At 39.9% G+C, this 15,096-nt stretch overlaps 1 protein-coding gene across 10 annotated transcripts in view; it reads left to right on the plus strand.

Moving 5' to 3' along the window:
• The window catches only part of gpat2 (glycerol-3-phosphate acyltransferase 2, mitochondrial), a 190,590-nt gene that overhangs the window by 151,086 nt on the left and 24,408 nt on the right, over positions 1-15,096 (plus strand). For 8 of the 10 annotated variants that reach the window (XM_080893742.1, XM_080893739.1, XM_080893747.1 and 5 more), the window contains 7 exons: positions 408-530; positions 3,797-3,896; positions 8,466-8,599; positions 8,776-8,875; positions 11,340-11,525; positions 12,772-12,870; positions 13,589-13,671. In XM_080893742.1, coding sequence (XP_080749868.1) covers positions 408-530; positions 3,797-3,896; positions 8,466-8,599; positions 8,776-8,875; positions 11,340-11,525; positions 12,772-12,870; positions 13,589-13,671 — 825 coding nt within the window. The remainder of the gene's footprint in view (positions 1-407; positions 531-3,796; positions 3,897-8,465; positions 8,600-8,775; positions 8,876-11,339; positions 11,526-12,771; positions 12,871-13,588; positions 13,672-15,096) is intronic. The other 2 variants (XM_080893746.1, XM_080893740.1) reach the window with 2 other exon arrangements.

Raw genomic sequence — 15,096 nt, forward strand, 5'->3', positions numbered from 1 at the left:
GAGGGAGGATGACAGGAGTAGAGATGCTGGAGGAGAGTAAATAAATGATAGGCAGAGATACAGAAAATGAAACGGGTTCCTGCAGTTCTGCAGAGAGAGAATGAGAAAGGACTAGTGGAGATAAGACAAAGACATGCAAAGAACAGAAAAGTAAGGCTATCTCAGTCTATAAAGAGTGAACGAAGAAAGATGGGATAACTTGAGGAGAGGTTTCAATCTCTGTCACTGTTCCTCAGTTTGAAGCTGTTGTTGTCCCTCCTCCTGTGTAATTGAGTTTAACCTTTATGTAACCTCCACACTCAGGGATGGTGTTGTTGTCTTACTGGAAGGCTGGTGTTTGTCTAAGTGTAGCACAAATGAAGCTTTGTTCCGTATTAACCCTGCTGTCCTGTGACCATGTGTTTCAGGGTGAAGAAGGCGCTCACAGCAGAGCACAAAGCACCTGAGGGGGGAGACGGCCACGGGCAGCTAGATTGTCTCTCACCATTCCTCCCCCTCATTAACACCTGCATCTCCTCTGGCGTCTTAAGGTTTGTTTATGTGTGCATGAGTCGATTGGGGGGAAAAAAAAGCTAGGTTCAAAGATGGTTGTTTGTGTGTATTTACTAATACATCACATTTGCATATTGATTCAGAGCTGTGCTGTGAGACCTTTCATTTAGAAATAACGAGTGAGATGTATCATATCGGTGTGCCTGAAGCAAAAATGGAGTTGCAGTCTGCAGCGATTTCTTTTAATGATTTTTTTTTAATCTTTTGATGCAGAAAAGATGAGCCTTTTGATGATATAACGATTCTAAAAGATTTTCACATCTTAATTTATGAGAAATTCCTATTTTATTCTCATTCATTCGCTGCTACTCCATAATGGCTAAGGAGTTAATTTTATGTATTTTCAACATTAAAGCAACATTGCTTTTCTAAAATGTAATTTAGGTCTATACGACTGCTTATCCATATGCATTGTTGTGATGCGAGTTGCTCAGTTTTAGAGATATTGCCTTTTCTTGAATATAACAGAACTAGTTGGCATCTTTTTTGTGATGCTCAAAGTGCCAAAAGATACTTTTTTTTTTTTTAAAAAACTCAGCAGTGACAGCTGTTTTTTCAAATGTCATGGCCAGGTTACAAAAAATAAAGTGCAAAATTGTGCAGTTTCATGGAAGATTTTTTTCTTTTGTCCTCTCTCCATCTGCCAACTAAAAGATGCGTGCGGCGTCTTTTATTTGGAGGACATGATCGTTACTGACTTTTTTTCACAAGCCTCTCATCATGGGTAGATGCTCATTTTCTTCTGCGCAGTGATACAGTAAACGGGCGTAATTTGGTATAAAGAAAATAGTTCCTGCATGAAACTTTCTCTACTTTCATGAACGTGATGTTGATGCTGAGTTTTCAAATGTTTCCCCAAGTAACAAAATAGATTAATTGAGATTTATTCCCATTGTAATCAAGAGAAGCAGTATAAGAGAGAGACTGCATTTCAACAAATCCTGAATGGAAATCTAGGATTTGTTGGGCTTTGGAGAATTCTGTAATGGCAAAAATTATGTTTTTTTTGTTCCTGCCCTCAAAGAGCCAGTCAAGAGCCGGGCAGGAAACTGAGTTATTGCTGTTTCTGAATTTCTGCCCACACACAGTAAAAATACACCACAGTTTTAACTTTGGTTGTGCTGTATACGTACTTGTTTTTGACCCATTCTGTGGCCAATAACCTTCTCTTTTGCAGTAAATGTATAAGATCTGGATTTTTTTTTTTCTTTTAACTTTTTTAAAAATGACGTTATCGTGAAAGTTAAACCTGCTTGAAGACCAGTTGGTATCATCCAGATAAGCTGCGGGCAACTGCAGTGACCAAAACGATCATACGTTGAAACCAAGCACACCATTGTTTTTCTTGTGACATTACCAATAAGTTTGATGTGTCACATTTCCTATTGGAAAAACAAAAGTTGTATCCAAGATGGCCGACTTCTAAATGGCCGCCATGGTCACCACCCATCTTGAAGAGTTTGCCCCCTCACATATACTAATGTGCCACAAACAGGACTTTAATATCACCAGCCATTCCCATTTTATTACGGTGTATCCATATAAATGGCCCACCCTGTATTACTGGCGAGTGACAAGACTTGCCTGTAGAAGGACTTTGATGGAAGGCAGACATGTCCACAGCTAATATCTCCAAAACTGGGCATTCCAAAATAAAATGACTAAAAAAAAGAGCCATCTAAAAAATATCAGGTCAACTGTCCCTTTAAAGCCTCGACAACACCAAAGCCACCCATCAACTGATCCTGCCAACAAGTATCATTTGTGCACTCAAGGTCTTTAAAGCTTTTTCTCATTTTCATTGAGGGTTTATTCTGTCCAAAAACTATTAAAAACACATTAATGAGCCATTTGCTGAATGTTTTTTAATGACAATGAACATTAACAATGTTGCATCAATTGAACTTAGACCGTCCTTGTGCTTTGTAGGTTTACTGTGGATCAGTGTTGAAGAATAGTCCCCAACAAGCATGGAGAAATTAATTAAAAAAAGCCTCTTTTAAAGTGACGTGGCCATTCATGAGTCACTTTTACATCTTTCATTACATAGATGGACTGAATAAGTGAAAAATGTTAAGAGCTTAACTAACACATTGTTGGCTTTAGTGTTTTTGCAGTATTAGTTGGCGATACCCAAAAACGCACAGCTGTGGTTGCTATGACGAACAGGCCAATCACAGGGGGGGGAAACATAGCTCTTATGAATATTAATTAGCAACAAAATAGCCCAAGATAATTGCCAGATTCATTAAAAAAAATTCATTTCAGTAATTATGTTTATTTATGTTTTTTTTTTTTTTTTTTTTAAACCAGCAGAAAAAGCAGAATTTGAGGCTCAGGGTTTCGGATTTCTGTCTTACAAGAATGTTCTACATTTTTGTACACAGGATTGTTTTAAGAATTTTTACTGGAAAAAATTGGAATAGTCAGCTGTCAGTGGAGATATGTAGATATCACAAATTCCTACTTCTTTTTGGTCACTCGGGGGAAGAACAATAGGCTTTCCAAACCCTAAATTGTGTTGAAGAGACAAACAGAAATGCTTATGTGCTACTGTAAGACAGCTCAAAGCTTCTTGTGTGACTGCTTACAGATGAATGCCTTTCTAGCTGTCAATCATCATGCTCTTCAAGATGACTGACAGCTGTTTGAGACACAAACTTGTCCACGGCTAGTGGACGGCGTGTTTTTGATCTCTGCACTAAGTTGTATTTAAATTGAAATTGGATGTTATGACTCTATCATCTCTTGGGACCATGTTTCTGTAGCCTCAGATAGTGTCAGAAATTCTTCAAATGTCTAGTGAAATGAAGTGGAAACTTTATTTTGTTTCTAAAGAAACTTTTTGACTGTCTTGAAGTTTAAGAAATCTCTTCAAAATTCAATTTCTCCTCGCTTCCTCAGTCTCCCTCATTTATAGACTTTGTCTCTATCTACATCTGTCATCCTCTCACACTTGCTGTTTTATTGCTTACTGATTCACTTCTTTCCTATGTCATCATTTTTTTTATCTCCATCCTTTTCCCCCACTTTCTCTTGCCCCCACCTGTCTCATTTACATAACATCACATTTAACACTGTCCTTTCCTCCCGTTTTGTGCTAAACTGTTTCCTAAATTATATTATTGGTGATTATTTCTCTTGGCTTCATTTGTCTATTACGGCCTTGTGTGCATCTCTTGTCATTAACTTTTTCATCTCTTCTTTCTATACATCCCTCCACCCACTATCCTCTTTTGACTAGATTCGTGTGCTGGGCGATGCTGAAGATGTTTGCTTCTGTGTTCGGCAGCATTCAAGTTAACCTCAACCATCTGTCGGCTTTACACAGAGCCTCACAAGAGGTACAAATTTCTATAAATGCACACACACCTTTGTAGATTAAATATCTGCTTGCTGCAAAAAATGGAAAGTACACTGTGTGTTTGCACAGTGTTGATACTGGGAGGTTTTGGCTTCACATTAGGCTGTGCTCTGACATCTATTGAGATGGTAAACAAGCTGCCGCCCCATTTGTAAACACATCTACTCCAAAAGATTTCAAGGTAAACAGAAATGTGAGAATATATTCGGTAAGGTGAAGTAAACAGATCTAATTGTCTGGAATCTTTTGAAAGTTGAGGTTTCTCCTGCTTGCCTTTTTATGTGGAATTATTTTCTTTTTCTCCTAACAAACTTCACACTTCACAATTACATGGTTGACTAAATAAACAGACGTAAATAACTCTGAATCAGGCTTAAAATGGGCATGAATGATTTCAGTGAGCGAGGTCTTCAGCTTTGTTATCGCTGAAATGTTGTGTGTGTGTCTAAAGTTGTTTTCACAGATAAACTCTGGAAAACGTCAGTACATTCAGGATGTTGTGTGAAGTTGTGCTTTCTCACATGTTGCACGCGGCAGTGCATGTGAAAACAGCTTCCGCTAACAGAAAACCTCAAATGTTATTCTTATGATTTCTAATGGTTTTCAAATACTCTGCTGTGAAATTAAGTTAATGTGACTTTTAAAAGTAAAAGTCGCACATCCAGTCCTGATGAATAAAATACTCAACTTGGAAAGTGTTTCTGAAATACAATAAGTAATTCACTGTGACATAACGGCAGTCAGTGGAAAACAAAAAATCTTCAATCCAGTGAGGACGGATTCAACAAAGATCAAAGTTCACAATTTAAATCACACGCTGATGCGCGGCTCAGCTGGCTGGAGTGTTCACACACATCTTCAACCTTTCCCTCTCTCTGTCTGTAGTCCCAGCCTGCTTCAAAATGGCCACCATCGTCCCTGTACCCAAATCCTCCACCATCTCCTCATTGAACGACTGGCGACCTGTAGCCCTGACCCCCATCGTAAGCAAATGCTTCGAGAAGCTGGTCAGGGACTTCATCTGCTCTGCACTACCCGACTCACTGGACCCTCTACAGTTTGCATACCGCCACAACAGGTCCACTGATGATGCCATAGCCCTGACACTACACACTGCCCTGTCACACCTGGAGAAGAGAGACACGTATGTGAGAATGCTGTTTGTAGATTACAGCTCAGCATTCAATACCATCGTTCCCTCGAAGCTGGACAGGAAACTGCAGGATCTAGGACTGAGCAGCTCCCTCTGCAGCTGGATCCTTAGCTTCCTGTCTGACAGACGCCAGGTGGTCAGACTGGGCAGCATCACCTCATCCCCCATCACACTGAACACTGGTGCTCCACAGGGGTGTGTACTGAGCCCTCTCCTGTACTCACTCTACACCTACGACTGCACAGCCACTAACAGCTCCAACATCATTGTGAAGTTTGCGGACGACACTACAGTGGTGGGTCTTATCACCAACGGTGATGAGACGGCTTACAGGGAGGAGGTCAGCGCCCTGACCCACTGGTGTCAAGACAACCATCTCACCCTCAACGTCGCAAAGACAAAGGAGTTGATAGTGGACTTCTGGAGGTGCAGAGAAGTACACACCCCCATCACCATCAACGGCGCTGCTGTGGAGAGAGTGAGCAGCTTCCGGTTCCTTGGCGTACATCTGGCTGAGGATCTTACGTGGTCAGTACACACAAACAAAACAGTGAAGAAGGCGCAGCAGCGCCTCTTCTTTCTCAGGAGACTGAAAAGATTCGGCATGAGCCCCCGCATCCTCAGGACCTTCTATCACTGTGCCATTGAGAGCATCCTCACTGGATGCATCACCACCTGGTATGGCAACAGCACCGCCTACAACTGCAAAGCTCTCCAGAGAGTAGTGCGGTGCTCTGAACGGATAATTGGAGGTGAGCTTCCCTCCCTCCAAGACATCTACAGGAAGCGCTGCCTGAGGAAAGCGGGGAGGATCATCAAGGACTCCAGTCACCCCAGCCATAAACTGTTCAGACTGCTTCCATCAGGAAGGAGGTTCTGCAGCATCCGGTCCCATACCAGCAGACTGAGAGACAGCTTTTTCCATCAGGCCATCAGACTGCTGAACACGTCATAGACACCTCAGCTTCACTACTGGAACTTCAACATTATGCACTCCATACTGTATATAAATGCCACTTGTTTTGCACATATTCAACTCTGTATATTTTATTATTATTATTATTATTATTTTATTTTATTTTTTTTTTTTTTACTATTTAATTTGTAAAAATGTGTATACACACACACACACACACACACACACACACGTAGGAAAATATTTAGTATACACATCCAGAAATGCATACACTATTATATATTGTACATATATTTATTAGTTTCAGGTTGGCCATTCTTGTATTTTGCTCGTTTGTGTTGTTGTGTTTGCACATCTCTGTTGCTTGTGGGGCTCGCACACAAGAATTTCACTCACATGTGCTGTGCCAGTGTGCCTGCACATGTGATGTGACAATAAAAGTGATTTGATTTGATTTGATTTGATGTGACTTGCATCTTCAGATGGCTCAGTTATTTTTTTGACACCCATGTGTCTGTATGCACATTAGGGTGGGTGTAGCTCAGGAGTAAGGTCGGTGGTTCGATCCCTGGCTGCTCCAGCCTGCATGCCAAATATTCTTGGGCAAGATACTAACACCAAGTTCCTCTCTGATGCGTCCATCAAAGTATTAATGTGTGTGAATGTTAGATAGGAAGCATTTAAGCATAGAGAAAAGAAGTGCTTGTGTGAATAGGTCTTAATGGGTGAATGAGGTGTGTTGTATAAAGTTCTTTGAGTGCTCCGGGAGAGCAGAAAAGTGCTATATAAGAATCAGTCCATTAAATCCAACAACATCTGGACTTCTCCTGATAAGACAGCAGATGTTGTTCTGGGGATTTCTTCCCAGATTTGGATCTGAATAGCCTATGGTGCTATTTCTGTGCCAGAGCTTCTCAACTGGATTCAGGTATGAAGAGCCTGAGAACCCCTCAGTAGTATGAGTGCTTTTGTCATTCAAGCACTAACTACACCATTTGTCCAAGGGCATTGTGTTGCAGCAGGAGGAGCTGCACGAGCATGAAGTGGAAGTGGCTCTGAGATTTTCATAATTTCATCTTGGTACTATTGGCTGACACCTGGACCATCACTGACCCATTGCCAAACCAGTCTTGCTGAATGATATATTGCAGGCAGCTTAACATTGTCTTTTGGTCAGTTTGGTCAGAAACATGCTCATAAGTAACCCACTGGAGATGATTTTTTTCAGGGCTGCAGTGATATTTTTCTTGTACCTGTGTCCTGGTATCTCCTTCACACTCTACAGACTGATGTTGGGAGACACAGTAAACCACATTGGATGTACCATTACTGAGGAGCTCAACTACCTGTGACACCTAATTGGTTTGCAGGTAGAAGTAGTGACAAGGAGACCAGTGAAAAGCAAAACTAGAGAAAAATTAGACAGCAGCAATAAGACGAGCCCCCCCTCCCTTTCTGGGGGTTGCCTTGTCATTGCCTCTCCAGTGGAGGTGAAATGGATTCAGATTTGTGTTTATGACTTTGTATTAAACAGTGATGATCAAGTGTTTCTTTGATATTTTTGAGCAGTGTAATTGTCAGGATATATCGAGGGTTATCTCTGGAGGGACTGTGTACAAAATCAATTTAAATCTTGTTTAGTCCCATTGTCTAAATCTTTACCAATTTATTCATCCATAAATTGTTTCATGACAAACCTGAAAATCTCTCATTTTCTGCGTTATTGAGGCAAGTTGGGTTACAGCGTGACCTCACTGAACCGTTTGAACCACTGGCTATAGTTACAACCAAATTCATATAAAATAATTTCAGGTGTAACCCAGTTATTGTGTCTTTCACTATATTAAAAAAGCAAATAAAAAAGAATAACATATCTTTTATCATGAGTTTATGAAGACTACCAATGCTCAGGCTGCTTATGTGTTTTAATTCTTTTATTGCAAAGCGCTTTTTGCTGTAGCGACAATATCGCATGCACAGAAGTGCCATCGTGTTTTATCTCTCTGCTTTGACTTCACTCGATATATAATTGAGTTTGCGATAGTAGCTCTTCATTTCCATGTCCATAATGGAAAAAATCACTAATGCTACTCGAAAGATAAGGGACCACAAAGCAAATAATAGAGCTGTTGTTGACACTGGGAAAAAAACAAAGTTGCGCTGTCAACTTCTACAATCAATCCAGCCATTCAGGCATACTCACCACCTATACTTGAACTGTGGCTGCATCTTTAAATACTTGAATGTTGACCTCACACATTTTTCACTGTGTCTTTGCTAGTTTTAAAACATAAAATAAATTTTTCTTCATTCCTTCCTGTTTCCTTTGTGTGGCTTGATCAAAAGCAGATTTAATCTAAGGTCACTGATTCGCTCCTTAATCTGTGCGTCACCTCTGCACAATCCGTGTTTGTTTGATGTAATGAATTACAATGTGAGGAATTTTGTTTATCAGAAGCTGCTTCTGTTCTCTAATTCAGGGATCTCTGCTGGTTTATGTGTACGTGCGTCAGAGCGCCGTGGACTGCGCTCTCATCCCTCTCGTGCTCTTCTATCACAGCCTCAGAGTCCCGTACACTGTTTGTCCTCTCCAAATTAAGAACGCCTCCCTAAGGTACATTCATACACACAAACTAAATAGGGTGCTGTGTTTATCACTTTTATTCACGCTACTATTTTTGAGCTGGGCAGTTTTATTTCAAACAGTGAAAATGTGCATGAATGACTTTATGCACATTTTCTTTGATTAAACTAGTGTTTGAGTTATGCTATGCTTTGTTTATCCTGCAGATCCATCCTGCAGAAAGTAGGTGTAGTCCTCCTGCCACCCTCTGCACCTACTGAGGACGATGCTGAGATGGACACGTTGTACCAGTCTGTCATGACTGCTGTAAGTTAGAAATAAGAAGGGTTAGTATATAAGAGTTCCTAGGTCTGGTGATTTTCATACTTTATTTTAAGGAAAAGAAATTGGTCCTTATATCAGACATCAAACTTCCGCTTGACTGCTTTAACAAGCAATTGCAGTGGTTCTGAGAGGCTTTATTTAAGTTAAATGGAAACATCAGGACATTAACAGGCACAAGCTGTACCACACATGAGCTGGCATAGTGTTAAAGTAAACAGATGCAAACCTCATTCTAGCACATAAAAAAGGGAGATACTGACATTTGTGTTCCCTAAATGTCATAGCAGACCATGAAATAGCTGCTGAGATTTTTAATTTTCTACCCATTTTTTTCTAACTTGGGCAAATATTGCCTGTTTGTAGTCTAACCCAGTGTAATTAAAGGGGACCTGAGCATTTAGAGCACTCTAAAGTTTGAGCTTTTGGCTCACACTGATCACATTATTTGAAACTTTGTTCATGTTTGATACGAGAATCCATCAGTGTAACAGCATATTCACTTAGTGGCAACTTGAAAGGATCAGATGTTGGGTACCCTGTGGTCATAAAGGGATTGACATGGTCAGCATTTACACAATGACAAATTGGTCCTAAAGGACACAAAGTTTGTTAACAATATCCCCCACGTCATTACACCATCACCATCATCCTGAACTGTTGATAGCAGGGAGGATGGATCCATTCCTTTGTGCTCTTTACACCAAATTCTGACCCAACAGCAGCAGAAATCAGAACTCATCAGATCACGCAGTGTTTTTCCAATCTTCTATTGCCCAATTTTGGCTGAGAATTATTCCTGTTCTTAGCTGACAGAATTCTTCTGTAGCACATCTGCTTGGAGCTTTGACGTGTTGTGCTTTCAGTAATCTTCCATTGTATCATAATGTATCATGTAGACATGGCCAGGATCATCTCGGCTATGTCTACATGCCTAAATGCATTGATTTGCTAGCATGCGACTGGTTGATATAGATAATTGCATTAAAAAGCAGTTGAACAGTTATACCTAATAAAGTGACCAGTCAGTGTGAATTTAAACAGATTCTGTTTAGGTGACTTCTGCAGCACACCAGCATCAGGACAGTTTACCACTTGGGTCACAATATGCAAATGTCCAGTTTTATGGGCAACTACTAATTGAGGTTAGAGGCACAAATTTTTCTGTGCCACAAGTCATAAAAAAGTTCTCCTGGTACAAATTCCTCATTAGTGCTGTATGTGAAAGTTAAAATGGCACACTGAGCCCTGAATTCGAAATCATGTTGCTAATGCATTTTGATGAAAAATAAATCCTAGACAGCAGGTAATTATATAAAAATTAGAAGGTAAACAAAAATTCCCATCTTTGTAATTTTGCTGCTTAGTGTATGTGCATTCATTTAAATTCATACTCACAGACACGCAGGGACTTTTCATTGCACTACATGGCGGATTGTTATCACAGTCAGCTCCCCAATCAGAATGCAGCCTGCCACCCTACCATCTCATCCTACTTTCCATTCATTCTCAGAATTACAAAGTAGCTTCAGTCTTTGCTAAAGATATTGCAGCTCTGGAAGTTGGCTAGAGTGACAAAGCCATAAGAACGAGGGTGGGGAAATATGAAGAGCATTGGTAGTTTAAATCAGGAGCTTGACAGGTCGGTTATCTGGGAGATATTCGTGGTGTGTATTGTTTTCTCCCACATCTTGCATCTTTTATGGTTTCCTCAAGTGCCTGTCTAAGGGCCTCAGTTATTTTATTTTTTTACCAGTAATCATCAGCATCTATTTATTCTTAATATCTGTTTATATCTAAGGAGCCAGCCGCTTTGTGATCTGTATCAGTTTACCTAAAGCCACATTTCATTTAAAGGCGCTACTGTCTTTACTAAGATCAATATTGTGTTATACAGTTCAATAAAACAGCTCACTCTGACGTCGGTATACAGAGACTATAGCTAAAGTGAAACATAAACAGCCTGTTTATGAATTGATGCTGTGAGATGTTTTATTACTTTGTTTGTTTTCAGTTGCGCTTCAAGTGAGAAAGCATATTTGTTTTGCATGAGAAGGCAGGCTTGTTTATTGCTTGTATTTCAGTGTTAATAGACCTTTATTGTTTATTGAGTGTAGGCCTGTTTAGCTGCTGTTCAATGGTAATTGAATTTCTGTTGTCTGTAAGGGGGAAACAGGATTTGGGGTGAGGGAAGTATCTCTGAATGTCATTAAGTGTCCCCCACAGTCCCGCTTTATCTCTGCTCTTTATCCTGCCTGCTTCCTGCATTTTGACTTGACTTTCCTCCACATTCTGCCTCTGGACTTTTTTTTTTTAATGTTTCCTCCATCTTCTGGTTTGCATTATTGCTGATGTGTCTTTTCAAAATGCATTGTAGGCGTTTATGTTAATTGTTCTCTGACTCCCAGGATTTTTCACACCTCTGTCTTTGCCATCTTTCTCTCCTCAGCTGGTACGTGAGCTGCTACATGAGGGCCAGGCAATAAGTATTGGTGTGTCAGAGAGGTCTGGCCTGGGTGGCCAGTGGCTGGCTCGCATCAGGCAGCTCATCAAAGAGGGATCTGTCCCCGACGTCAGTCTGGTCCCCGTGGGCATCTCGTACGATTGTGTACCCAAGACCTACATTCAGGTGGATGTGTGTAAACAAACACTTGCAAGCGCACGCACACACTTAATAGGATCCATCTGTAACTGTTCTGTCCTCAGGAACAAGTGAACAGGTTTGCTTTAGTGCTTTGTTTTCAAACTGCAAAAAGGAGAAAGAACATGAGGCAGAAATACTGCATATGGTGAAAGGAACAGGTGCTTGTCAGTGTTATAAAAACAACAGGAAATTAGTTATTGCAGTCTGTGCCATTTTTTTTTGGCTCACTTATCAACACGACAAACAGTTGGAGCGACAGCAGTTACTTTGACATACAGCTCATGGAGGCGATCAACATGCAAACACTTTTTAAGATACAACTGAGTGAATGTGAACACAAAGACCTTTCACACACAGATACAGTGTCACTACATCGGAGAAAAAAATAATGCTTTAATAGTGTGATGACTGTATGAATTTACCTAAAATTCACTTTATATTGTACAGTGTTAACTTGGTTCCGTTATTACATCCAAGCATAGCTGTATGTATGTTTACTTTGAAAACAGGAACTGCTAATAGATAATAAGCAGACACGGGCAAGTTCACTCAAATGTAAGCAAATACAGCCTAAACCCCCAAGAACCCCCAAAATAGCTGTAGTTAGAAAAATAGGAAAAGAGAATTGTCTACTCAAACAGAAGAAAGACAAAGAATATTGAGTCCATTAAAAATAAGATTTTGTAGTTACAGTCCTGTGATCAGGATATCTGTGTTGTGTGTTGACGGCACAAGTTTCTCAGATTTTTGTCTAAAGAGGTGCTCACAGAATGAAACTTGTGGTCTCGAGAAAAAACCCAAAGTTGTCAGTGATGACTCTCCAACTTCGAGAGCTTTCACAACTTTGCTCTCTAATTTCTCACTGGGCAGCTTTGGTCGTTGAGTTGAGGTTTGCATTTTATTTTTTTTCAAGGCAGCTGTGATGATTATTAGTCTCCATTAATAACGCCCTTTGTTATCTGCACTTTGAGATGATACCGGAGAGTGGGTGTTGCTTTTGGTTAATTGCAATAATAAGGTCCTTGCCCCATCATTTCTGCTCTGTCATTCACACACTGTAGACACACAGTGCTGTACACACAGTTCCTGTACTCCTAAGCACACTATGAGGGCGGCTGTTTATCTTAGTACTCGTTATAGATCCTGCTCATTAGTGGTATTGCTGTTCACATGTCCTCCTAAATGTAAATATGTCAAGATATATATCTGTGTGTGTGTATTTTACATATCTTCATAGGTTGGGTTGAGATCTATCTTCCAGTGGTTGTGGTGCCTTTTCTGTTGGAGGCCAGAAGGAAGTGTGAGGATTCACCTCGCCCAGCCCTTTTCTGTCAAGGTACGCAACAGGAAGCCCATGTCATTAAAAACCCCATTCAGCCGTACTGGTGTTTACTTTGAGCATGAGTTCTGAGCGTTTTAACAGTGGTTAAACAAACAGTCATGTTGTCCTAGTGGAAAGAAAGAAAGGCAGACATGTTTTTGTTGAAAAGAGCTGAGAATATTGTCTCGTTACGCTTTGTGGGATCATTTATTTATACACTCTTGTGCCAGTAAACAGAAAGCTTTGTCATAAATCACACTTTTCACATTGTAATAATTAAATTAGCTTCACAAATGAGTTTTGAAATTATTTCATTTTAAATTAGTCTTAGTTAAAATTTCCTTTGAGCTGTAAAATCTCATTTATAGCATATTATATTAAGTAAATAATAAATCAATTTCTACATTTATGCCCTCTGTTTTCTGCACGTTGAGACTAGAGAGAGTGAGTGTAATTCAGCACACCACAAGAAAGATAATAAGTTAAATGCCTCTTTGGTTGGCATTATTGCTTTTCAGTAGGAAATTTGCAGGATACACTGTATCACTATATATTAGTTTTAGCTAGATATACCTAATAAACTGGAAATGGAGTTACTAATGGAGACTTTGTGCAGTTTTATGAACCCAGTTAACAAGAGCATTAGTTTTAAGTAATTTAAAGATGCAAATTTAAAGCTCTTTGCATGTGCATGCGTGTGTAAACGATCCTGTGTGCGTGTGTTTGTGTGTAGGAGATGTGCGAATCAGGCAGGTGCAGAGTAGATGAATGGCTCCCTCTACAGGACCTGTTGCTTCCTGTTATCCTCAACAACCGGTAATCAAAGCTTCTGCATACATGCCTGTATGCGTGAGTGAACATTAATACTGCATATGAACAAACCACAGTGGAACTGCATTGTGTTTTATCTGGATCTGTGAAATTGAAAAGTTGTTTTCTCCTAAACTTTGAAGAACTTTTCTCTAAACCTTAAATCTGGCACAGATATGATGCAAGCACTGATGAGAGTTTTCATCCTCTTAGCCTCGGTCCAATTACCATCAACATTACACAGTCTGCCAGTGAAAAAAAGATAACGGAAAGAAAATAACATCCCCGCTCAATCTCTGCTTGGCTTCTGACGAGCAGAGTGGCTTCTCCCATCATACATTTAATTCTTATGAGAGGGATGGAGGAAAAAACAGCCAAGCGATAGAAAAAGAGAGGAGTAGAGATGGGTAGTTAGATTGGATTGTCATCTGCATGTGAGCAACTTCAACTCTCTGCGCCTACATCATAAACATGCTTGGGCGCTGCTCAGTGCTTCTGCTGCACTCTGTTTTTCCCTAGCTGCTGAGGTTTCAGCTTTAGAGCATTTGCATATCATTTAACCGTTACATATATTTAATTCAGAATGCTACAAACACACTGTATCAGATACTGAAGCTTAGACATTTTAGTGTATGTATTTGCATGTTTTGATTTGAATGCAACCACATTTGGGAAGGAGCATTGGCTCACCCTTTAACTACAATATGTAAGAGCTGAAGAGACAGACAACTCTAAAACAAACAAAATGTTTTCCTGATCTTGTGCAAGACAGGATATAAACTGCTCAGCAGTTTTGTTTTGACAGTGCACTTAATTTTTCAATGGTTTGCAGTATATCATCAAGCATTAAGGGTGCCTTCACAGATATGACCTATGTACTTGTATATAGGGATTCTATCATCAACAGATTCTGGGCAGCATGATGCACCTTTGGAGATTCTCTTTTTTTTTCTTCAGTTTTTCCATGTAGCTCATAATAAGGTTTAAAGATACAGTGTTTAAGATTTCATCTCTAGATGTCAATGAATGAACTGAATTCAATGAAACAAGTAAATGAATCAGTGAAGCTCATGCCTGTCCAATGACAATGATAGCGAGGTGAGTTGGTCAGGATATCCTGAACTTTTCTGTTAGTAAACTGTGTTGTTTTTGCTGCTGTTAGTTGGTGTTAGCCTCTGTTAGCGGCTGCTAGCTGGCAGTAGAAAAACTTTCATTGTAGTAGATCTAAAATTGTTAGACTCAGACACTAGAATTTAAACTGTTTATCAGAGGGAATGCCAAGCCTAACATTAGCTTGTTAGCTTCTAAAACACAGTTGTTGTTGTTTTTTGGAAGCTTGGTGTAAGCTGTCTGGATACAGGTGAGGTCGCATGTCCAGTCTACTGAAAATAGGTAATTGTGACTGTTTGCCTCATTGACTTCTCAGTGGAT

This window comes from Rhamphochromis sp. 'chilingali' (genome assembly GCF_963969265.1).
Source record: "Rhamphochromis sp. 'chilingali' genome assembly, chromosome: 10".
Lineage (NCBI taxonomy): Eukaryota > Metazoa > Chordata > Actinopteri > Cichliformes > Cichlidae > Rhamphochromis > Rhamphochromis sp. 'chilingali'.